Raw genomic sequence first — 23,480 nt, 5'->3', positions numbered from 1 at the left:
CAAGTAGCATATTACAGTTTGCTACATGTTCTGGTTCTTTGAAAATCACTACATTTCATATGAATATAAAGGACAAGAAGGAAAAACTCAAAAGTAGGCATCATGATAAAGGTGTGCCAGAATTCTAATGGTATAATGTAGTTTCTTAAATGGATTGTTTGCACATTCAAAAACAACAATTCACAAAAACAGTGGAAATATATATAGCTTAACAGGATAAACCAGTATTAGACATTAAAAAATTTCTGAAAAATAAGACTTTATTTTAGTATATACCAAACATAATTATAAACAAATAAGATAAAATGCATCCATGTTTTCCATAGTATTTATTACTGCATTTTCATGTAAACAGGCTACGTTACCACCTCATTTATTTGACCTCTGCTTATCTGAAATGCTTTGTTATACATTACAAAAAATGATCTCCTATAGTTCCTCTCACTATAGGAATAAGGTGTATATGCACAATGTTTTAGAAGCAGAAGTCTGTAATAATTCCAAAAATTAAATTTCTGTCAATCGTTCCAAGATTGAGTGGAATCATGGTACAGAAGAAAGTCAGGAAATCCCAGATTCCTGCCTGACATACCAGCTGTATGACCTCTGAAGGCCTCTCACAACTCTCTAAAATTAACTTGGAGGAGGAGGGAAAGATAATGGATGGGGATTACACCAAGATGGAAGGGATTTCCATATTTGAAAAAAGTCCAATCATTGCTGCAGAACAAAATGCCTTGGACAGGACCAAATAATGTTTTCTAGTAACTACTAGAATTTCCTAGCTATCCTCTTAGAGGAAAGGTTTGAATATGTAGCTGTGTTTTACTCAGGATCCCTCTATTCAAGCTCCCAGAAATCCTTTAAGCCCTCTAAAAATAGTGCCTTTACCTATATACAATATCCACTTCAGTCAAAATCTCTAATTTAGAGAATCCGAAAGAGAGGAATAAAAAAAAATTTTTTTTTAAGAACTATCTGGTTAGTGCTTGGTCCTGACATCCAAATATATGCAGCTGTGATATATGTATGGCCAATAGTGATGGAATCCATGAATAAATGAAAGCTATAAATTCAGTTCTCCAAAATCAGAATTCCAGTTATGCCCATGCCTAGAACCTACAGGAATGATGTCATGTAGGAGTGGCTTCTAAGGCAGGCTCCTGAGTTTCCATAGAAGTAGAATCTTCTGTCTCAGAAGAAGGGCTATCAAGAAGAGGACCAGCATCCTCCATTTCCAAGTGGTCTGATTTTTCCAGTTCATTGCCTACGTCTGTGTTCTCTTTGGTTTGCATCTCTTGTTCTTCCATTTCCAAAGTTTTATCTGGGGCTTGAGCTGCAACTTCCTCATCTTCCTTCTGATGTGCAAAGCTACAAATCATGTTGGGTCTATATGAAAAATCATTGTCCTTGATCTGCAGCCATTCCACACCACCTGTTCCAGAAAAGAAATAATTATGCCAAGTAATAGGGATGGAGAGGTGGGAAAAATTAAAAACTAACATTTTCCTCAATTAATATAACCTTAAACTGATATTCCCAAATAAACATGTCAAAAGGAAAACACAACTCTTAACACATCAAGGCATAAGTATCAATGATTACTGAGTGTTCACCTGCAAATTTTGGAAATGTAAGAGTGCCTACAGGGAAAAACTATACAAAGTCAAAAGGAAATTTCAGTTATCTTTTAAAAAAAAAAAAAAAGGAAGACTACATTTTACTTGTCCTTCACAGGCCTTTCTCTAAAGAGCTTAATCCCATATCTCAAAGTGCTATCTTTAACTAGAGGTCTCCTGAAACTACCTCTGACACCAATGATGATCTACTCATCAAGTCAAATGATCATCTCTAGAGCCTTCATCATGTTTGACTTCTTTGGAGCATGACACTGTTGACACATTCTCCCATTTCCACATATTTTGAATACTCAATCCTCCCTTAGCTTCTGAAATACAACATTCTCTCCTGGTCTCCCTACTTACTCATTCCTTCTCTCAATTATTATTATATCATCTTCTTTCCAACGCTTTAATTACAATACTGTTCAATGTTATGTCCTAACCCCTTCTTTTCTCTTTTCTCTCTATATTTCATTCTATGCTTCAGCCTTTATGTAGATCCAAATTCTCAAGTCTGGCCAATTTCCCCAAATAACAGATCCAGATACCCAAGTAGCTACATAAATCCATAAACTTATAGGAAGGTTTAGAACTGGAAGAATCATCAAGATCATCCAGTCCAATTCCTTTATTTTATAGTAAAACGAAACAAAACAAAACACACACAGGCCACAGAGAAGAGAGGTGACTTGACCAAAATCACAAAGATAATAAACAGCAGAACTGGGATTTCCAAACTAATGTCCTACTGACAGACACTTCAAACTCAACATGTCCAAAAAGCTTATTTTTCCCTTAAAACCTGTTCCTTCTTTTATTACTTTTTATCAGTGTTACCACTGTTCATCAAAACCTCAGTGTGATATTTTAACTTTCGTCTCCCTCATCTTTCTATATATACAGTTAAGATGAAATTTTTTTCAATCCTACCTTTGCAATTATTCTCACATCCCTTTCTTTCTGTCTATTCCCACTCCCACTTTCTTAGTCTCACTGTTACCTACCTAAACTATCACAATAACCTCCCGGTCTTCTGCTTCTATTCTGTCTTGTCTGCCTAATCTATGTTTTTACTGCTGCCATATAGGGCTTTATTCGTAGCTCTGATTATGTCACTTCTCTGCTCAAACTCCTTCAACAGTTCCCTATCTACCACAAAGTTCAAAGTTCTTTGCCTAGTGTTTAAGGCACTATCCTACCTTTAGAGTTTTCTCCTATTACACCCTTTCATCCATTCCAAATTCCAGTCAAACAGGACTACTTCTACAGACTCTATGTTTCCTCATACTATTTCCTATCCAAAGAATGCTTTTACACCCTCTGCCTAATGAATTCCTCATCTACTTTGAAATGCCCAATTTAAATGCCACTTCCTCTATGAAGCATTTATCTGATTCCTTAACAAGGTACTTTGCATCTCTCTGTTGCACTAATATATGTGTGTTTATAAATAACATGTCATCTCATCAAAATATTGTATCTTCTGTAGCACAGAACTCTGGAAACTAATTCAAATATAATTTCTCAGTAAGCAAGAAAATGACTTGTATGCCCTGAACAGGCTACCCTATAAATAGACCTAAACTTGCCTATTTATATGCAGTCAGTGCTTATAGCTATTTCACTAATTATCTGAGGGAATATGCTTGAATTAGTTTCTAAACATTATCCAGACATTAATATGCTGGCTCTTTGAGGGCAGGGACTGTTCATGCTTTTTTCTTTATATCCCCTGCCCTTAGAACATGCCTAATACTGAGTAAGCACTTAACAAATGCTTTTTGTTTGATATAAGACAATTCAAGTCCAAATCACTATTATCTGAAAATGATGTATACCAACCTATGTTTTCTTCTCCCTCCTTCTTTTCAGTCAGAAGTGTTCTCGTCATACTTAGTTTCTTCATTGTGTGGCACTTATACTTCAGTTCTGTTTTATGGTTACCTTCTGCATCGACTATAAACAAAGTTACCTCAATTACCACAATGATCAATTTCATATGAAAAATTTAGGCTCTGTGGCCCCGAACTTAACCTGGGAGACCAGAGTAAGTACTTACCCTGATCTGTATTTTCTTCAAACACAACACAGGTTCCAAGAGTATCTATACAACAAGGACAATTTATTGAGAAATAAAATTCTTCTCAAAAAGTCCCATAATTAAAAAGGAGTTTCAGTCAGCAACCTCCTCCTACCTTCGTATTCCCCAGCAAAGACATAGCTGTCCACTTGAAGAATAGGTCTCTCTGTGTCAATGCCCTATGAATTGAACATAATAAAATATAGTCAGAACTAGAAGAGACTTTAGCAGGTTACTTTATGGAAAACCTTTAACACATATATCTTCCAAATAAGTACTCTTAAGACAGGGAGGGCTTCTTAAACTTTTTCCACAGGAAATCCCTTCAGCACTTCTAACTGTGGATCAAGACCCCATCGAGGTGAACTTTCTGATATGGATGACTGTTAATTTTAAAGATCTGTAGGAATAGAAAGTCCACAACTGTGAAACTTAATAATGTTTCACAGTGATTTACTATTTTAAGGTTAATTATTATCTCCTGCCACCTGTAATTTTACATAGCAACTATCACACTTAATATAGAAATTCTCTATAAGCAAAATTTAGCAACAACGATAATTAAATATTTAGCTGGTAAATCCAGCCTTAGACACATACTATGTCTGTGTGACCTTGAGCAAGTCAGTTCACTTCTGTCATCAGCTAAATGATGATAATAACAGCACCCACCTACCTCCCAGAGTTGTTGTGAAGGTATGATAATAATTGTAAATCACTTTTCAAATCTTAAAGTGCTATAGAAAAGTGAGTCACTGTTAAAGTGCTTAATAGTTTACAAAATGCTTTCCTGACAAGAATTCTGTGATACAGGCAAAACAAATATTAATTCCTATTCTCATTTTGCAGAAGAGGAAACTGAAACTCAAAAAATTGTGACTCTGCCCAAAGTCACACAACTAGGACTTCTCAGAACTAGGACTCAAACCCAGCTTTGCCGAATTGAAGGTGTTTTCCCTATATTCCACAGTTAATAAGATTTTAATCCTATTTTTTTTTTAGTAACAGTTTAAACAAACCACACTCACCAAAATCTTGCATTTGTTTCCACATCTTGTTAAAAACTCTGAATCTATAATTCCTGATAATTCTACCATGACCAATTGCTCCTAGAGGAGGAAAAGGAAAATGTGTTAAAAGCTAGCAGTTGACAAAGTAGATACCCATTTTGGGGGCACATGAATGTCATAGAATATTACTATGCTGTAAGAAATATCAAACATTATGAATAAAGAGAAGTATGGAATTTATGAGGCTTTGGGAGCCAACAAAACAATATACATAATTACTACAAAAGTGTGAATGGAAAGAACCATAGAACAATTATAGCAAATGTTGCAGAACTTTAAAAAAACAAGCAGTTACAAAGAAGAAAGATGAGAAGATACCTCCCTCCACTTTTGTAGAAGTAGGAGATCCACAGCTGTGGAATATATTCAAATTTCTTTGATGTAATCACAGATTTTGTCAATTTTTTCCCTTCTTTCTCTTGGTATTTTTTTCCCTTTAAAAATGTTTTTCCCTTTAAAAAAATACTGTTTGCTATATGGGATAGCCCTCTGGGAGAGGGGAGGGGAGAGAATATTGAAAGAAATTTAGCTGATGTAAAAACAAAGCTATCAAATTTTTTTTAAAGCTTGCCACTGTGGCATAGCAGACCACTTGATGTGTACTGAAGAGTAGGGTTCTGCTATTCACTATGTGTGTAACTTCCTCAATTATAGCAGCCAGATTCACACTCCTAAGAACACAAATCTGACCTTGTCATCCTCCTTAACCTTCAATGACTCCCTGCTGCTTTCAGGATAAAACACAGACTTCTCTGGCATTTGAAGCCCTTCACAATCCAGCTCTGACATGTTTCCACATTGATTTTGGTCAGTTCCCATTCCTGCCATTCCATCTCCTACCTGTCTCCCTGATGCTGTTGTTGATTCTTTGTTTTCAAAGAGGATCACGATGTCAGGGAGGTGATGCTATGACATGCAAGTCAATTGGATGTAAGTGAGGGAGGGCTGTGCAAAGTCACCAGCCTCACTCCTTCCTCCAGAGCCATGTGGGTCCAGTAGCCAGATGTAGATCAGAATGACTAGAGATGGCCCCCTATGTCCTCACACAGGTTCTCTAAATCAATAGACATTTATTTAGCACCTACTACGTGTCAGACACTGTAAGTGCTGGGAATACCGTACAAAGACAAAAACCATCCCTGCTCTCAAAGAACTTCTAATGGACATGTAGTTACAAAAAAGATATATGATAAACTAAGGTGAAAATCTATTTAATAGGAATGTATGTGTAGAACCTATATAAAATTATATACCGTCTCAGGGAGGGGGGGACAAGGAGGGGGAAAAACAATCTAAGTTATATGGAAGTGATTGTAGAACACTAAAAACAAATAAAATTTTTTAAAAGAAGATATATATACACTACAGATATCTCAAAAGAAACACACTAGAATCAGGGGGACTTAAAAAGGCTTCTTGCAGAAGGTGGGGCTTTAGCTTAGACTTGAAAGAAGTGAGGGAGTCCAGGAGGAGGAGATGCAGAGCTAGAGAGTTACAGTCATGAGGAACAGTCAGTGAAAAATGCATAGGAGTTGGGAGGTATAGCAAGGAGACTAATGTCACTGGATCTCAGAGTATTTGGGAGAAGAATATGGAGTAAGACTGGAAAGTAAAGAAATGGTTTGGTAATGAAGGACTTTAAACACCAAAGGATTTTCTACTTGATCCTGGAGGTAATAGGGAGCTACTTGGAGTTTACTGTATTAAGAAGACCAAAACTACTCTTTCCAAACATCATTTTGATAGCAGACTTAAGGCAGGAAGATGAACCAGATAGCTACTGGTATTACAAGTGTGAGGTGATGCAGGACTATATCAAAGTGGTGACTGTGTCAGAGGAGAGGGAGCATGGCATGTACCAGAGATGTTGCAAAGACAGACTCCACAAGACTTGGCAACAGATTGGAAACAGGAGGTGAGAAAAAGTCAGGAGTCAAAGATGACTAAGTTGTCACTTAGTTGTATCGTCACCTACTTTGTCTGCCTTGGTGACTGGGAAGATGGTGATGTCCTCAACAGTAGTTGGGAAGAAGAGAGGGTTTGGGGAAACATGATGAGTTCAGTTTTGGACATGTTAAGCTTAAGATTTCTATGGAACATCTAGTCTGAGATGTCCACTAGGTAGTTGGAAAAGCCAAGACCATCATCCTTGGAATGCTTTCTTTACTCACCTCTCCTCAATTGGATATGGGTGCAGTAGAGAGAGCACCTGGTTTGGAGTCAAAAGACCTGTGCTCAAATCCTGCCTCAGACACTTACTACGTGTGTGCTCACTTAACCGTTTGCCTCAGTTTCCTCATCTATAAAATAAACTGGAGAGGAAAATGGCGAACCACTCCAGTATCTCTGCCAAGAAAACCCTAAACAGGGTCACAAAAAGTCAGACAGAACTGAAATGACTGAACAACTAAAACCCCAATTATATTCCTAGCTACTTTTAAGGCTCAGCTCAAGTGACACCTCCCGTAAGAGGCTTTTCCTGATTGTGCCAAGTGTTACTGTTCTCAAACACAGAAATTGGTTTATAATTTTTTTGGTATATATCTCATATTTATTTTTGGACATATTGTTTCTCCTTTATAGAATGTAACCTTCTTGAGGACAGAGACTCTCATTTCTATCTTTGCATCTCCAGAATCTAGGAGAGTTCCCGGCACATAATTATTATTTAGTAATAATGTCTATTATCTGGAACTGACTGGAACCCGATTACATCATGGTACTGTAGAAAGAGGGTTGGAGTTGAAACCATAGGTCTCAGATTCAAATGCAGGATCTGCCACTTATTATGTGACCTTGGCAAACCACTTACCCTCTCTAGCCCTCATCTGTAAAATGAAAGTTTTTGAATGAAAATCCCTGAGGATCCTTCTAGCCCTAAATGTTCCTGACTTCACCCCCAGACTAGACCAGTCAGTATGTTTCATACCCTAAAGTTCCACGATACCGCCTCCCTGATCACCATCAGCAACAACTGTTGAACCAGCCCCTGCGCAGGAGCCCTGGCAGGCACCCCTCCTCTGGATCACCAGTCCTGCTGCCAGCCCAACCCTAAGTGCCATTCCCAAGGCAGGCAAGCTAACCTGGCTAAAGAAGCGAGGCAGCACGTGTGGCAAGTTAAACCACATCACCACTCTGATCACTCTCTCCCCTGATGGACTCCAACCCCCAAAGCCCTGGGAATATCCTTGCTTCCAGCCAGTGCCCTCAGCCATCATCCTGTGAAGCAACAGTTCCGGAGATGCAGCCTGCCCAAGACAACCCGGACAGGAAGATCCTTGTCGCCGAAGGCCTTGGCGATGTCAGAAGGATCCGAGGTGACCGGGGCATCAGACCGCTGCCTGTCCCCGCGGCCCGGGAGCTCCGGAGGGCAGGGACTCCTCGGGAATCCATCCGGGGTTTTCCGGACGAAGATGCTTGTTTCCTTCTCCAGCTCACTTTGCAGACGAGAAGGCTGAGGCGAACGGTTATTCGGCCAGGGTCGCACAGCGAGGAAGGTCCGCCGCCGGATTTAAACGTTCCAGCGGGGCCCAGGCATCCGCCCACAGCATCACCGAGTAAGTGCCGGATAAAGCTTTCCTTCCTCCAGCGGCGCCCCGAGCGAATCCCCATCTCCCCGGAAACGCCGTCCTGCCCCTCTCCGCGCCCCAGAGACACCCGTTCTAAAAGCCAGGGAAGGAATGGCATCTTCCCGAGGCGCGCTCTCCGCCGCGGCCTGGGCCTCGGCCGGGCCGCCACCTACCTCCTCTTCTTCGTCCTCTTCTTCCGCGCGCCCCGTAGCTTGCTCACCCAGGGTAGCGGCCGCCATGGTCCACGGGCCTGGGACTTGAAACGCCTTTCCCCCAGCCACCCCCGCTAGCGTCACGTGACCGAGCACGGGGACGCCCACACACGCGCCGCCATCTTGAGGGCGGGCTGCCGAGAAGGGACTTCCTCACTCTACAGTTTCGGCTCCGGCCCTTCCGGCAGAGCGGAAGAAATGGCGCTCCGGCGGAGAGCGTTCGTGAGCTTACCTGCCCGAGTCTCTCCCCTCCGTGTGCGCTCTCTGCCTCTGGAACCCGGGCTGCGGCCGCCTGAGAGCAGAGCCGGACTTAGGGTGGGGTCTGCGGGGCGGGTGCGATCACCGGCTGTTCTGCCCTCGTGAACGCGCCTAGGCGGCGCTGCTGCCGCGAGTAAATTAAGAACCGAGCAAGCATTTATTAAGCGCCTAGCGTATCTTGTTGGTCGAGTCAGCAAGCATTTATTGAGCCTGTACTGTGTGTGGGAAGGCAGAAACAGGGCTTCGTACCTCCCAGATTACATACACATACACGCGTGGGGAGGCGATGGCGGCCTCTGGGCCTCCCACGAGAGGGGAGACTGGACGAAGCAAGAGGAGAAGGGAAAGCGCGCCGGCCTGGGCTCCCCCCGGTCGTCTCCGTCAGAGATTAGAACCCCAGACTTCTGCCCACCTCCCGGCATTCCCTCGAGTCAACGAGCTTTTCATAATCGCTCGGATTACCAAAAAAAAAAAAAACAAAACCAAAACCAGAATCAGCCCCTGTTCCCTTCCCCAGCCCCAGGCTGGCCCTGATCAAGTTGATCAATTAGATCAATAGATGAATGAAAAGGGACACGATGAGAGAAGAGGAAGGAGTCTGGGCCACTTGTAGAAGAGTGTCGATAATACACAATTTAATAAAGTGAATACAACGTAATAAAACCACCTGTTTTGCACCAAGATGAAACTAAATAATGTATATCAAGTGCTTTAAACGCTAATTATTATTAGGATTGTCATTACATCCCAAAAGGCCATTGGGATACAAAGTGGGGAAAAAAATAACACGTCCTTGCTTAGCAGTATTAAGCTTACCATCAAATGGGCGAAGAGAGGTTTCTAAGCGCAGAGAAGCGTAATGTAGGGTGACCCGCGATAGGGCCAAGGGAGAGGTCCAGACAGAGCGCTCTGGAAAGTGATCATTTTCAGCTAGGTGATTAGGGAACGCTTCGTGGAGGAGATGGCACCCGAACTGCTCTAATGACAACAGCCTTCTGTCCACTGAACTACCAAAAGGATGTTAGAAAAAAAGATCTTTAGCCCAGCTGGCTAAGGATACATTTTAGCAACACTCTAGGTTTATACTCCATTTATGGAGACCCCATTCCAGGGGAGATTTCTTATCCTTAGATTAAAGGATACATTTTAGCAATACTCTAGGTTTACACTCCATTTATGGAGACCCCATTCCAGGGGAGATTTCTTATCCTTAGATTAAAGGATACATTTTAGCAATACTCTAGGTTTACACTCCATTTATGGAGACCCCATTCCAGGGGAGATGGCATATCCTTAGATTATTAGTTAAACCTCCTTAGTAAAGCAAGATGAGCGAAGAAAGTATCTTCAGTTTGGGCCAGAGTTCTGATATTCTACTTATCTATGGTTCTAGACATAATGCTTATATCCAAAACTATAAAGCACAACAAATCAAAAAGGTAATCCTGGTAAAACTCAGGCAGAGATGTGAGCTAATGGAAGAGAAAAGATATAGGTTGATGGAGGGGGAAGAGAGCCGTGTACAACTGATATATAATTGAATTATCACCTACACAACCCTGGGTAATGCAATTTCAGTATCTGAGAAATGGAATTGGTATATAAGACTTAATATTTTAAACTGCCACTAGGAGGAGACAAATGTTCTGCTTTTAAAGCACTTGAAAACAATAAAATATATGAAAATGTAGTTCATCTTAAATCAGTATTTCAAAGATCCACCATTTCATTGGTGTGAATAGATCATTTCTCCTCTGCTTTAGTAGACAGTCTTACCAAACTGTTTCGACAAAAAACAAAACACACCACCCCTTGGTTCTGGTAATGATATTCTCAGAATTTAGCTAAACTATTCCATAGATGATTTAGACTTGTTAGCTAGCCCAAGTCCTTTCAGTTTGCTAGGACCTGCCACCTAAGTCAGGGTTCCACTGACTTAACTTTCAAGAATCCAGGGTCATCTTCTTAAATAAGATAAAGCATTGGTGTGAGGCTTTAGTGAAGAGCAGTGCATCATTTATTATTTTGTGCGATGAATCAAACGTTACCTAAGCTTATCTTTTAATGAACGTTAATATTTCTCCTTAAAACCATGTTCTACATTTATGTACCTTTCGTTTATTCTAACGATACCAGTTTCACAATAAAATGAAATCAAATGAAACTACTTTGTAAACATTAAATCACCCTAAGAATGTCAGCTAGTATTATTAACTATATCGTCTCATTGCCACAGTTCAGTGAACTAATATTTACAGCTAAAAACTAAATGTGGGAGTCAGTACAGAATTATATAACCCAAATCCCATTTTCAAAGTGCTAAAGCAGTGTTTCCTAAATTATAATTTGAAGGACTTTCAAGAGTTGGAATTCATAGTCTGGAGAATGATCAAGGGATGGAGCACTAGTAATGGGTGAAAATGTGCTAAGAAGAAGACTGGAGACTAACATCAGTAACAAGAGATTTTCTAAAGATAGTCATTTTTGAGGATGTGGTTACATTAGCTCTATATTGCATATTAAGATTATAAATTGCAGAAGTTGTCAGTCTGCATCAGTAGAGAAAGCGTCCAAATTGGGAGTTTCCTAAGTGGATGAAATCACAATGGGGGAGAGTTTCCCCCATTCCTTCCTCACCCTCCCCCAACCCACCAAAAAAGAAAAATTACTGCACAGAAAGCCTCAAAATCAGGAAAATCTGGGTACAGTTCTCACCAAGTTGTGGGACCCAAAAAGTCATTTATGTCCCAATCCCTCAGGCAACTAATTTTCCAACTCTGTCATTTGTAGGACAATTGCCTAATTTGCATTCCATGAGAAAGGCTCCTCAATAGGAATTTCCCTACACCAAAGAAATCACAGGTGCAGACCAGGATAATTACTGCATCCTTTAGGAGAGATAATAATTATTTACCAAGGAGAGAAAGGATGGGCAACAGCCCGGAAATAACCCAACTTTGATTTAAGGAAAAAAGAAAAATTATCAGTAATACCGAAATTAAAACTGGCTTAAGAATGTTTTGTGGTATTCTTGATAGCTTTAAAAATGAGAAACATCCTACAAAGACAACACTGCCTTCTAACATGTGCAACCTTGAGCAAGTCACTTACTTTCTTTTAAAAATGTTTTATTTTTAAATTTTGAACTGACTCTCCAAAAAAAGAACATTTCCACATATATAACAGAACACAAAACAAAGATTGTACATGAAATCATGAATCTATATTTCATATTGCTTTAAAAAAACGTTATGATAAATTTCACAAACATTACTTTCAAGACTGTTCTGCTTCTCTCTTTTCTTCTGAACTTCCTTCTATTCTAAGCATTTAAAAAAGCCTATTTCCATGGCCCTCTTTTTTTTCCTTTTCGTCTCACTCGTTGTTAATCTCCCTCTCCACTTTAAATTCCACCCAATTAAAAAAAAAAATCAAAGAAAAAAACCTCACGTAAAATGAATCCAAATGGAAGCATGTTTAAAAATGTATCTTTCTGTACTCTCCATTACCTTTCTGTAACATTTTTTTCTTTCTTTTGTTTTTTAAATTAATTTTTTTATCTATAAAATTTTATTTTTCTCTTCTTTCCTATCCCCTTCCCACTGGGAAAAGAAGAGAATTACAAAAACAAAACCCTTGTAACAAATATGAATGGTTAACAAAAACAAGTTCCCATATTGGTCACGTCCAAAAAATATATGTGTCAGTCTGTACCATGAGCCTATCAGGGCAATGACCCTGGGAGTCAGGAGGACCTGAGATCAAATCCAGTCTCAACACACTTACTACCTCAGTGACCCTGGGCAAGCCACTTAACCTAAAAAGAGAAAAAAAAGGTATCATACTTTATCATTGGGTTATCTGTGTGAGAACCACGTTTGTGGGGATCACAGGACTTCCCTTCTCAGGCAGGGTCAGGGAATTAGCCTAGACCAGCTTCCAGAGTCCACTGCTTCCCTTCCCAGAGTGTCCTCTGGAAGACCCATGTGATAGACCCATTCTCACTGAAAGAATTCTCTCTGGAGCAAGTGAGTATGGTGCTAGATAGGAACATGCACACTGATACAGAAGCAGGAGTGAGGTTACACAGTTCTCCCCTTCCTAGAAGAGTTAGGGTTAGTTCAAATTCCACAGATTCCTCACTTTATTTCCCTACATTCCCTCCTTATGCAGATTAAGTAGGTAGTGGTAGTGAGGATACTTGTGACCTCCAGGGGCAGAGCTATTTGTCAGGCCCCCACCCTTCTAGTTTTCCCCTGAGGCCAAAACATGTTCAACCATCATCCTCACAAAACCGGTTATGCATGCTTATCTTATCACAAGTTCCCATCAGCCCAGGAATTTTACTATTTTTCTAGAACATTTGTGGAAGCAAAACAAGATAATATCCCTTCTTACATCTGAAATCATGATTGTTTCCATGCATTAGTCATAATTCTTATATCTTTTCAGAATTGTTTGTTTTTACAATGTTGTTATTTTATAAATTCTCTTCATTCTGCTTACTTCATTCTGCATTAGTGTGTCAATGAAACATTCCCAGTAATCATTTCTTATGATACAATAGTATTTCATTATATTCAAATACCATAATTTATTCATCCATTCAACTGTCAGACACCCCCTTAGTTTCCAGTTCTGTGCCATCACAAATACATTAGCAATAAATATTTTTTGTACATTGGAGTTCTTTTCCTCATTCTTTGATCTCTTTGAGGTCTAGGCTTGACAGTGGCATCACTGGATTAAAGGATATGAACAATTTAATAACTTTTGAGGCATAATTCCAAATTGCTTGCAGAATAGCTATATTAATTGACAACTACACCAGCAGTTCATGAATGTGCCTATTTTCCTGCAGCCCCTCCAACATTTTTCAACTTCCTTTTTAAAATCAACTTTGCCAATCTGATCAGCAGGAGGTGAACCTCAGATTTTCTTTATTTTTCATTTCTCTAATCATTAGCAATTTGGAACATTAAGGTTACATGTTTCACCACAGACCTTCTGGAGATTTTGGTCCATTGCATTGATCAGACTTTGTCTTTCCATTATTTCTCTTTACAAATTTGTTATCCTCGTCTAAATTTCTCTTGGTTCTTCTCACTTCATTTTTTATCAGAGTTCTTACTATCTAGGATTCTTTGCAGTCTCTCTTTCCTTCTTTCTTCCAGCTCAATAATATTCCATAATATTTATACACTACAATATATTCAGACATTCCCTAAGTAGAGACCTCTACTTAGATTCTCTTTTTTTCCCCCTTTCTCCTACTTTGAGTATCCTCTTCCGCCTTCAAGATAAGGAAGTTTGTTTTGTGTGTGAGTGTATGTTGTTCAGTTGTGTCAGAACTCTTTGTGACCCTGTAGACCACAGCATACCAATACTATCCATAGAGTTTTCTTGGCAAAGATACTGGAGTGGATTTTTCAATTCCTTCTTGAGTGGTTTGAGGCATACAGAGGTTAAGTGATTTGCCCAGTGTTACACAGCTAATAAGTATGAGTATGGATTTGAACTCAGGTCTTCTAACTCCAGACCCAACACTATATCCAATAAGCCACCTAACTTCATTCTCTTTATTTTCCTTCTTAATTCCTACTCTATTTCCACTCATTTCCTGTTGAATTTGATGTATTTCTACACCAAACTCTTTGCATGTATATATGTGTTCAACCCTTCTTTGTCTATTTCAGACAAGAGTGATGTTCATTGGATGCTCACTTTCTCCATCCATATTTTTAAATTCTTCTAATGTATGTTAAATAAGACAAATAGCAAGTTTTACCCCTTCCTTCTTTTTTTACACCATTGGATATCTTGCATTCTCCCTTCTCTTTCCCCTTTTAAATCCCTCAGATCAGAACCAATCCAGCCCCAGGATCCCTGTTTTCCTTATTTATTTCCTTCTGTACCCTTTCAACCTAATTAAGGTTCTGAAGGGATGTTTATTTCCTTCTCCTTTCAGAATGTTAGCACTACATCGTCGTAGAGTCCTTTCTAACTGCCCAAATAAATTTACCTTTCTAAGTTTCTCTGAACTCTGTTGGTATTTGAAGTTCTTACTCAGCTCTGGTCTTTCCATTAGAAATGCTTGAAGGTCCTCTGTTTCATCAAAGATTCATTTTCTCCCTGTAGGATTGTACTTAGTTTTGCAAGGTAAGTTATTCTTGGGTGTAAGCCAATCTCTCTTTACCTTTTGAAATATTGTATTCCAAGGTCTCTCATTATAGTATATGTTGGAAGGTGTTATGTGATCCTGACTGTGGATTATTAGTAGTTAAACTGCTGCTTTCTGGATTTTGGCTATGACACTTTGGGGATTTCTTTTGAAATTCTTTCAGGAGGTGATTGGTAGACTCTTATCTTCATTTTGTCCTCTGGATCTGATAGATCTGGACAGTTTTCTGATTTATGATTTCTTGAAAAAATGAGATCCAGGCTTTAAAAACAACATGTCTTTCAGGTTGTCCAGTGATTCTTGAATTATCTCTCTTGACCAGTTTTACAGGTCATTTTTTTTATATATCAGATCCCTTACATTTTCTTCTATGTTTTCAAATTTTTAATTTTGTTCTAATGTTTCTTGCTGTTTCATGGAGTTATTTATTTCTGTTTGGTCCATCTTAGTTTTCAGGAAGTCCATTACCTGGGTATGAGAAACACACAAAGGTAAACTTGAGTAAGCAAGCATAAGAGACTGAACAAGAATAAATTGTTTACATTCTAAAATTGGGAGTTGATACATGTGTTTCCTCAGAATCTTAACATCATCATTTTGTTATGGGAGTCTAATTAGAGGCCCCAAAGAATGATCCTGTTATGTTTTTCATGATCTTAAAAGAAAACTGAGAAAGGAGATAAGAATAATATACTGGGTTGGAGGCAGGTGAAGAAGAAGGATGGGAGAAATTATCTCACATAATCAAAGTGCATAAATAGAAGTCTAGTGCATACCCTTTGACCTAGCAATATCGCTTCTAGGACTGTACCCAAAGAGATCATAAAAATGAGAAAGGACCCACATGTACAAAAATATTTATAGCAGCTCTTTGTGGTGGCCAAAAACTGGAAATCAAGGGGATGCCCATCAATTGGGGAATGGCTGAACAAGTTGTGGTATATGAATGTAATGGAATACTATTGTGCTATAAGAAACAATGAACAGGAAGACTTCAGAGAGGCCTGGAAGGACCTATGTGAACTGATGCTGAATGAAAGAAGCAGAGACAGGGGAACTTTGTACCCAGCAACAACCCCAGTGTTCGAGGAATTTTTCTGGTAGACTTAGTCCTTCATAGCAATGCAAGGACCTAAAAAATTCCCAGTGAACTTTTGAGGCAAAATGCCTTCCACATCTAGAGAAAGAACTATGGAATTGGATCGCAGAATGAAGCAAACTATTTTCTTTTTGTGTTATGTTTTCTTTTATGGTTTCTCCCGTTCATTTTAATTCTTCTATTCAACATGACTACGGTGAAATTGTATTTAATAGGAATGTATGTGTAGAATCTATATAAGATTGCAAGCCATCTTGGGGAGGAAGGGAAAAAAATCTAAGATATATGGAAGTGATTATAGAACACTGAAAACAAATAAAATAATTATTACAAAATAAATAAATAGAAATCTACACAAATAAGGAGGAAGGAGTTGGGGGTGGGCAGTGGTTGAGACTCAAGTCTCAACTTGCTCTCATCTGAACTCTCTCAAAGGAGAGAAAAATACACATACACACAGCTGGGTTTAGGAATACCTTTTTTCAACAGGGAAACAGAAGGAAAAAAGTGAAGAAAAAAGTGTGAATAAGAAGGAGAATAGGTTTAGGGAGGAACTAGTCTTAAGCAAAACAAACTTAACTAAGGAGAGTGGATTTCAAAGAGATTTTTTTTTTAAAAGAAAAAGGATAAAAATCTGGTTTTGATCTCTGGATCACCAGTGAGATCACGCTTTTCTCACAATCTTCTTTTTCTTTATAAAGAAGAGGCAGAGAAAAAAAAGGAAACGCATATAAACAAAGAAGGATGCAGGAAAAAACCACAATTAACCATTGTAACTATGAATGTGAATAGGATGAGATCATCCATAAAGTAGAAAAGAATGACAGAATACATTAGAAAACAGAATTCAACAATATGTGATTTATAAGAAACACACTTGAAAAAGAAAGATGTACACAGGAGGCTGGAGCAAATTCTATTATGCTTCAACTGAAGTAAAAAACATAGGAGTAGCAATCATGATCTTGGACAAAGCAGCAACAAAAACAGATGATTAAAAGAGGTATATAGGGAAACTACATGTTGCTATAAGGTATCTTATACAATGAATTTATATCATTACTAGACATATATGGACAAGGAAGAAGGGGTGATACTTGAACCTCACTCTCATTTTAACCTGTCAAAAGGAGGGAAAAATTACATACATTGGCATACAGAAATACATTTCACTTGACAGGGAAACCTGAGGGAAAGGGAAGAAGTGAGGGGGAGAATGAGAGGGAAGATAAGGTAAGAGAGAAAATATTTCTGAGCAAAACAAACTGTACAAAAATATTTGGACCAGTTCTTTTTTTGGTGGCAAAGAATTAGAAACTAAGAGAATGCCCACTAATTAGGTAATGGCTGAACAAATGACAGGATATGAATATTATAGAATAGTACTGTGCTATATAAGAAATGATAAAGGGGATGGCTTTAGAAAAATCTGGGAGGACTTGTATGAGCTGATGAGCACTGAGGTGAACAGAGTTGGAAAAGTTGATATAATGACAGTAATGCAATGAAGACAACTCTGAAAGACTTAGAATTCTGGCCAACAGAACAACCACCCACAATTACTAGGACTCATGATAAAACATGCTACCCATCTCCTAATGGAAAAAGTGATGAGTAGAAAGATGATGAATTCCTAATAGAAAGGTGATGAATTCAGAGTGCAGATTGAGACATACAGCTAGGTCCCAATTAGTGTAAATAATACCCCAAAATAGTCACATTATTAGAATTAATACTGAACATTTTCAGTGGGCTGGAGCCAATTACCATATAAAAATACACAATTATAACTTTGAATAGTATTTAGAAAACATTAATCACTTCAGGGGATTCATTATTTGCACTAATGGGAACCTTAGTATTTGGGGGGATATGATTAATGCAGGAATTTGTTGTAACTATACACATTTATAACAGGGGTTTAGTTTTTCTCAATGCAGGTGAGAGAGAGAAAAGGCAGATTTTTGTTAGTTAAAAATAAAATTAAATTGGAAAAAAAGAAAAGGAGTTAGTGAAGCTTGTTAAAATTATGTTTAAACTAAGAATATTCCTTTGCTCTTCACTGCAATCCTATGAGGCAGGCAAGGCTCTAATTATTTCCATTTTATAAATGCAGAAACTGAGGCTCAGAGATTAAGGGATTTGCTTAAGATCACATAGCTAAGAAATAACAGAGCCAGGACATGAAATGGATTATCTTGACCTGAAATATAATGATCTTTCTATTATGTCATGCTACCATTGTATTAGGGGACTGAAATAGCAACTGGAGGTATGATTTCCTTGGTATTGGGAACTTCCAGATAAGGAAATTCCTTCTATTAATGCAAGTCAGTACCTTCTCTACAATTTATAGAGAGGTGCTTACATCACCGAGAAATTAAATGATTTGCCCAGGGGTACCCAGCCAATATGTGTTACAAAGCAGTGCATTATCTCTATTCTACCAAATAAAAATAGCTGGCTTAAATCTGTAATAAAATACATATCTAGGTCATGACCTTTATTCCTAAATAGTCACACCTTCCAAACTTTATCATCATCCTAAGTTTTCTTTGTCCTCTATATTCAATTTGTTGTTAAACATTATTAATTTCCCTCTCTTTTTCTACAGCTATCACACTTTTTCTGAACCTTTATTTCCTCATATCTGGATTACTGCGATGATCTTTATTTGAGTGAGGCTGACGGAGACATAGAAAATCAGGATTATTAGATGTGAGAAATGAACCCAACTAACAAGTCCCCACTGTGAGAAACATGCTCCCCTTAAACAAAGAACAATAACTGTTGTGAAGTCAGGAAAGCTTTTATTAATCTTTACGTTCTTTCCCCTTGAATTTTTGGACCTCAAGCGACACTGTCCATTGCTACACGACTTCATGTTCTCCTCTCTGATAGGCTTTCCCTCAAACAGCTCGTCAAGCCTGCACACAAGTTTCTGACCTCTACCCTGACCATGCTGGGTCACAACTCTGATCACCCAAAGCTGTGGAAATAGACCTTCCTTGTTTCCCACATCAGAGAAAGGAATTTCACTCATGGAAGTGGTACAGCTATGGGTGATGATAAGTTCTTAAGTATCATCTCTGTGGATTTCTGAAGGAGAAAGAGTTGTAGGTGATGAGAATTCAGACTGATAAAATGCAAGACCAGAGGCTTTAGGGGACATCAATGCATTTATCAAAATCCCCAGGTGTTAGGGCTGGAGTTGAGCCAGGAGCTACAGGAGCCGGGTACTACACTCCTTGAGAAGGGAGGTAGATCCTAGCAACAAGGGTCTATACCAGGGGGAAATAAAATTGACCTCAAGGTAAGAGAAGCTGATGTGTTATAAAAAGCAGAGGGAAGGCCTGGAAGTGATAGTGTGGAGCAAGGATTATGTCCGCTTCTCCTGGCAATAGAAAAGACATGAGAGGAGCAAACACAGTAGAGAGGCTAGCAAGGGATGCAGGAATGTCTTTTTGAAGGAGCCATGTTTCACTGAGTGCCAGAAGATGGAGAATGTGAAAACAAGAAATCTGGAATGAAAGGAATTATCATGATGGGCAAGTAAGTGTTGCAGAAGGGAAAGCACAGGAGTAAATTGACTGGAAAGGCCTAGGGCTGGGGTAGATGATGAGCAGGGTGCAGGTAAAGGCAAAAGGTAGTACGGTTAAAAAAAAAAGTTTCTTTTTGCAAATAAAGATTGAGTCACAGGTTTAAGAGAGTAGGAAGTTCAGATAATTTATTATCATTCGAATTGGATAGCATCAAATAAAGTAGACAACTGGATGATAATATTATGTAGCATTAAATACAATAGACAGTTGGATGATTTCTCATTTTTTTGAATTCATGCACATTTTTCCAACTTTAATGTTCTATTCATTTAGGTACTTAAATGAATATTAAGTTTGCTCTTTTTCTTTTGTTGCATCTTCTTTACAAAAAAGATTCGTAGCAATGTAATGAAAAGGCACTCAGTGGAGAGTAAGGAGATCTTGATTTTAATCCTAGTTCTTCCACTGGATAAGTATACGGTGTTGGTCAAGTCACTGGACTCCTCTAGGTTATAATTTCCTCATCTGTAAAATACAGAGATTTGACTGGATAATCCTGAAGGTTCCTTCTAGTTCTAATGTTCTATGATGTTTTCCTACTTCCCTTCTTAGTATGTTTTATAGAATACAGATTATTTTGAAATGTCTATGTATTTCAAGGCCTCCCTCCTCAAACTCTGCCTCTGAGAATTATTCATTTCCTTCAGTAATCAACCCAGATGCCACTTCCTACTCAGAGCCCTTTCTGATTGCCTCAGTGGTTTGTGCTACCTCTCACTCCTAATTATACTTTGCATTTATTTATTTGTTCGTTTGTGTACAAATTGTAATCTCTAGATGATGGAGTACAAGCCCTGGGAACTCCCTTCCCTGAACTTTCTCCTGAACTCTCCTTGAATTTTTCCACAAGGTCAAGTCTGTGGTGTTCTCCTGAGGCATCAACCCCTCCCAGTAATCCCCTTAACTGGCCTTTAATTGTGGCCCATGCCCAGTCTCCCAATGCTTTGTTACCTCTAACCCAGCCCAGCTCTTCATTGTCTATTACTTTCTGATGGCCCCAGGCTACTTCCCATCCTTTATTCCATCTAGACCCCATTCTTTCTTCACCATGTGGGCCAAAGGGCACTTGGTCCTCCTCTGTTACTTCTCAGTCACCCCAGACTACTTGGCCACTGTTAGATCCTTCCCACAGTCTTTCTGTATATAATATCCATCTTGCCTCTATTAAGGTGCTCAGATTCCTTTAACAGTCTGGCCAATAGCGTGGATTCTTAAGATCTCACCCACCCAATCAGTGTTCTAATAAATTTTGTCTTTGGCTAAAAGAAGGCTTGGGGGTGAATTCATTCGATGCTGGTCCCACATGTCGTTTGCCTTTGAATTTTCAGGATCCCAGCACCCCCTAGACTTCAACAAAGTGACATGTAGACTTCTTGAAGACAGGAACTGTTTTACTTTTGTCTTTGCATCTCTGGTATCAACACTATGGAGTTTGTGTTTGTCCATAGTAGGGCATAATAAACGCTTTCTGGATTAAATTTATCTACTACAGTACTAGGCTTATAACAGGTGCACAGTATTTGTTAAATCAACAAGGCAAGGCAAGGCAACAAGCATTTATTAAGTCATTATTATCTGCCAAGCACTATGCTAAGCTTCTAGACTTTCAAAGAAAGGCGAAACACAGCCCCTATTTTCAAGGAGCTCAAAGTTTAATTACATGTACAATAGGCAAACAACTCTGCACAAATAACGTATATGAAGAATAAATTGGAGAGAATGATAAAGGCTGATGGACAGAAGTAGGAAATGTAGTTTCATGCTGGATACAAAGTAGATGTTAAATTAAAGAAAAATTAGCTAACAATGGCCTATATTTTAACATGGCACAAAAGAGATGCACTTGATTATAATATTGTTCTCCCTCTAAGTACAGTGCTGTTGGAAAATTCCAAAAGCAGAATATTATGCAGGAATGTGTAAAGGAAAAAGCTTTATTAATTTTTATGTTCATTTCCCCTGAATGAACGGGTAGTTCCTAATGGGCTGCTACATTTGTTTAGACCAACACAAAACTTTTTATGCCCTGTTTCCAATTCTAATTTCCCTCCTACTTCTCATTGCCCAGCATTCCAGGATTCACCCCACCCCACATGGATCTACACTACTTCCACATTCCTCATTTTCTTTACAGAAATTCTTGATATAAATTCTTTTAAAGGAATTCCTTTAATTGATGTACAGTCTTTCTGATGTTGGCCTGAAAGTTTGGTTAAAGAAGCAAAACAAGTTAAGTGATATCTTAATTGAATAGGTGGTAAATACAATAAGATAAGAAAGCTGACAGTGTCAAAATATATTTTCTTAACATTAACATGCCATAACATAATATGTGTCCATAAAATATTAAGAAAAAATCTCCTTATTCAAGATAGCATCTCCGGTTAAGGTTCTCATCTTTAGTGGTTGTAAACGGAAAGAATGTTGTTAAGTCAGCCCCTTCTGGCCTTGTTGACATAGGAAGAGGTATTTTCTGAGTTTACTTAGAGAACAAAGAAGCTGTTAGATCCAAGCTCTTCTGGTTGATTAGTTCAGGCTCTGGATGTTATTGAGGGTTCAAAAATTATATTAAATGATTATCACTGGTATTACAGATATTATATGTTTTCTGTGGAAACATAAGTTCAATTCATCTCTCACCAGTGCAGTACATGAAAATGAACAAGCAGCTGGTTTCTGACATTTTACTACCTTCTAATACTCAAATCATCACATTTTGCATTAAATCTACTGATTTAGAAATCTCTTCCTTTTTTCTCTGCTCTATCCCTATACTGTAATAGGAAAGAGTGTAACACAAACTCTTTCCTCTTTATTACAATGTGAGATAGCACAGACAACTCTGGAATGATTTATTTTATACTAATAATGAACTGGTAGAGTAGTCACCAGTCATTGCTACTAAGTTCTTGTAATTGAATTGCATAAAAAGGGCAGTGATGCAAATGAGTCTAACATGTTTTTCTTTTAACATAAAGTGCTTGGGCCACTGAAAATGGCAATCAGAAAGCCTATTGTTGTAACAGCAAGTCAAACATTAAATTGTCTCTGGTTCCAAACATCCTGGAGAGATTGTTTCCTCTAATTCCTTTATCCTATTCAACCCTATCCTATAACAAGCCTGAGATAACTAGAACTAAATCAGAGAGAAAGCTAAACTCCTAACAGAGTAGAGAGAAATAATCTGCTGTCCCCAGTATCCTTGAGAATGGGGATTATCTAGGGTGGTTCTGGCCCTGGGCAGCTATCCAGCCTGGTACAATTAGCTGCTTGTTGACTGGTGAGTCCAAACTGTGTGAAATTAATTTAGACTGCGTTTTTTTAACCAGCCCTCAGTCTTAACATGTGACTTCTGAAAAGTTACTTCAGATCTGTGCTTCACTTTCCTCATTTGTCAAATGAAATATTTACTGTTTACCCATATCACACAGATAGAAAAAGGAATAGTAATGACTATTGATAGCTAGTAATTGTCTCCTTTTGGACAAAGACTCCATGAAAGTAGTAACATGGGTCTTTGTGTTTGGCATAGAAGCAAGGACTAATCAACTCCCCTATCACAGGGAAACCCCAAGAAAGGAGAGTTTCCCTTTCTGTAGGACTTGTTTACTTTGCTAAAGATGACACTTAGAAATCCTGAAAATCTTGCTCAGAATTCCAGAATGTAAATTTTGTTGAGATTTGGTCTTTAGATATTAACTCATTTATACAAAACTAGTCAAGAGAGTATTATAATATTTTTTCATGATAATATGAGAACTCTAGATTATCTTCACTATCTCTTGGT

At 38.5% G+C, this 23,480-nt stretch overlaps 2 protein-coding genes across 5 annotated transcripts in view; both read right to left on the bottom strand.

The window, feature by feature from the left end:
- Positions 1–242: 242 nt before the first annotated feature.
- Positions 243–9,812, bottom strand: GTF3C6 (general transcription factor IIIC subunit 6). 4 transcript variants are annotated; one of them, XM_072643060.1, is made up of 6 exons: positions 9,628–9,812; positions 4,731–4,811; positions 3,818–3,881; positions 3,682–3,726; positions 3,465–3,578; positions 243–1,435 (listed from the first exon to the last, which is right to left on the bottom strand). In XM_072643060.1, the coding sequence occupies exons 1-6, from the start codon at positions 9,628–9,630 to the stop codon at positions 1,134–1,136; spliced, it is 609 nt and encodes a 202-aa protein (XP_072499161.1). In that variant the 5' UTR covers positions 9,631–9,812; the 3' UTR covers positions 243–1,133. The 4 variants fall into 4 exon arrangements, with proteins under 4 accessions (XP_072499161.1, XP_072499160.1, XP_072499162.1 ...); XM_072643059.1 differs by lacking the exon at positions 9,628–9,812 and adding an exon at positions 8,786–9,209; XM_072643061.1 differs by lacking the exon at positions 9,628–9,812 and adding an exon at positions 8,515–8,691.
- Positions 9,813–15,373: 5,561 nt separating this feature from the next.
- AMD1 (adenosylmethionine decarboxylase 1) overlaps positions 15,374–23,480 on the bottom strand; it is a 68,740-nt gene continuing 60,633 nt past the window's right edge. Inside the window, exon 9 of the mRNA XM_072643055.1 lies at positions 15,374–15,460. Within this exon, the coding sequence (XP_072499156.1) occupies positions 15,377–15,460 (84 nt within the window). The 3' untranslated portion in view covers positions 15,374–15,376. The remainder of the gene's footprint in view (positions 15,461–23,480) is intronic.

Source organism: Notamacropus eugenii, chromosome 2 (genome assembly GCF_028372415.1).
Source record: "Notamacropus eugenii isolate mMacEug1 chromosome 2, mMacEug1.pri_v2, whole genome shotgun sequence".
Taxonomy (NCBI): Eukaryota; Metazoa; Chordata; class Mammalia; order Diprotodontia; family Macropodidae; genus Notamacropus; species Notamacropus eugenii.
This window is presented reverse-complemented; position numbering and strand designations above follow the sequence as displayed.

What these genes read in the sequence shown, in the direction of transcription:
- GTF3C6 (XM_072643058.1), bottom strand. Translation starts at nt 7,990, where the DNA reads ATGATGGCTGAGGGCACTGGCTGGAAGCAAGGATATTCCCAGGGCTTT. An exon ending in TGCCTCGCTTCTTTAGCCAG is followed by an intron (nt 4,812 to 7,855) that starts GTTAGCTTGCCT and finishes TTCCTCCTCTAG; the next exon opens with GAGCAATTGGTCATGGTAGA. An exon ending in GGAGGGAGAAGAAAACATAG is followed by an intron (nt 1,436 to 3,464) that starts GTTGGTATACAT and finishes TTTCTGGAACAG; the next exon opens with GTGGTGTGGAATGGCTGCAG.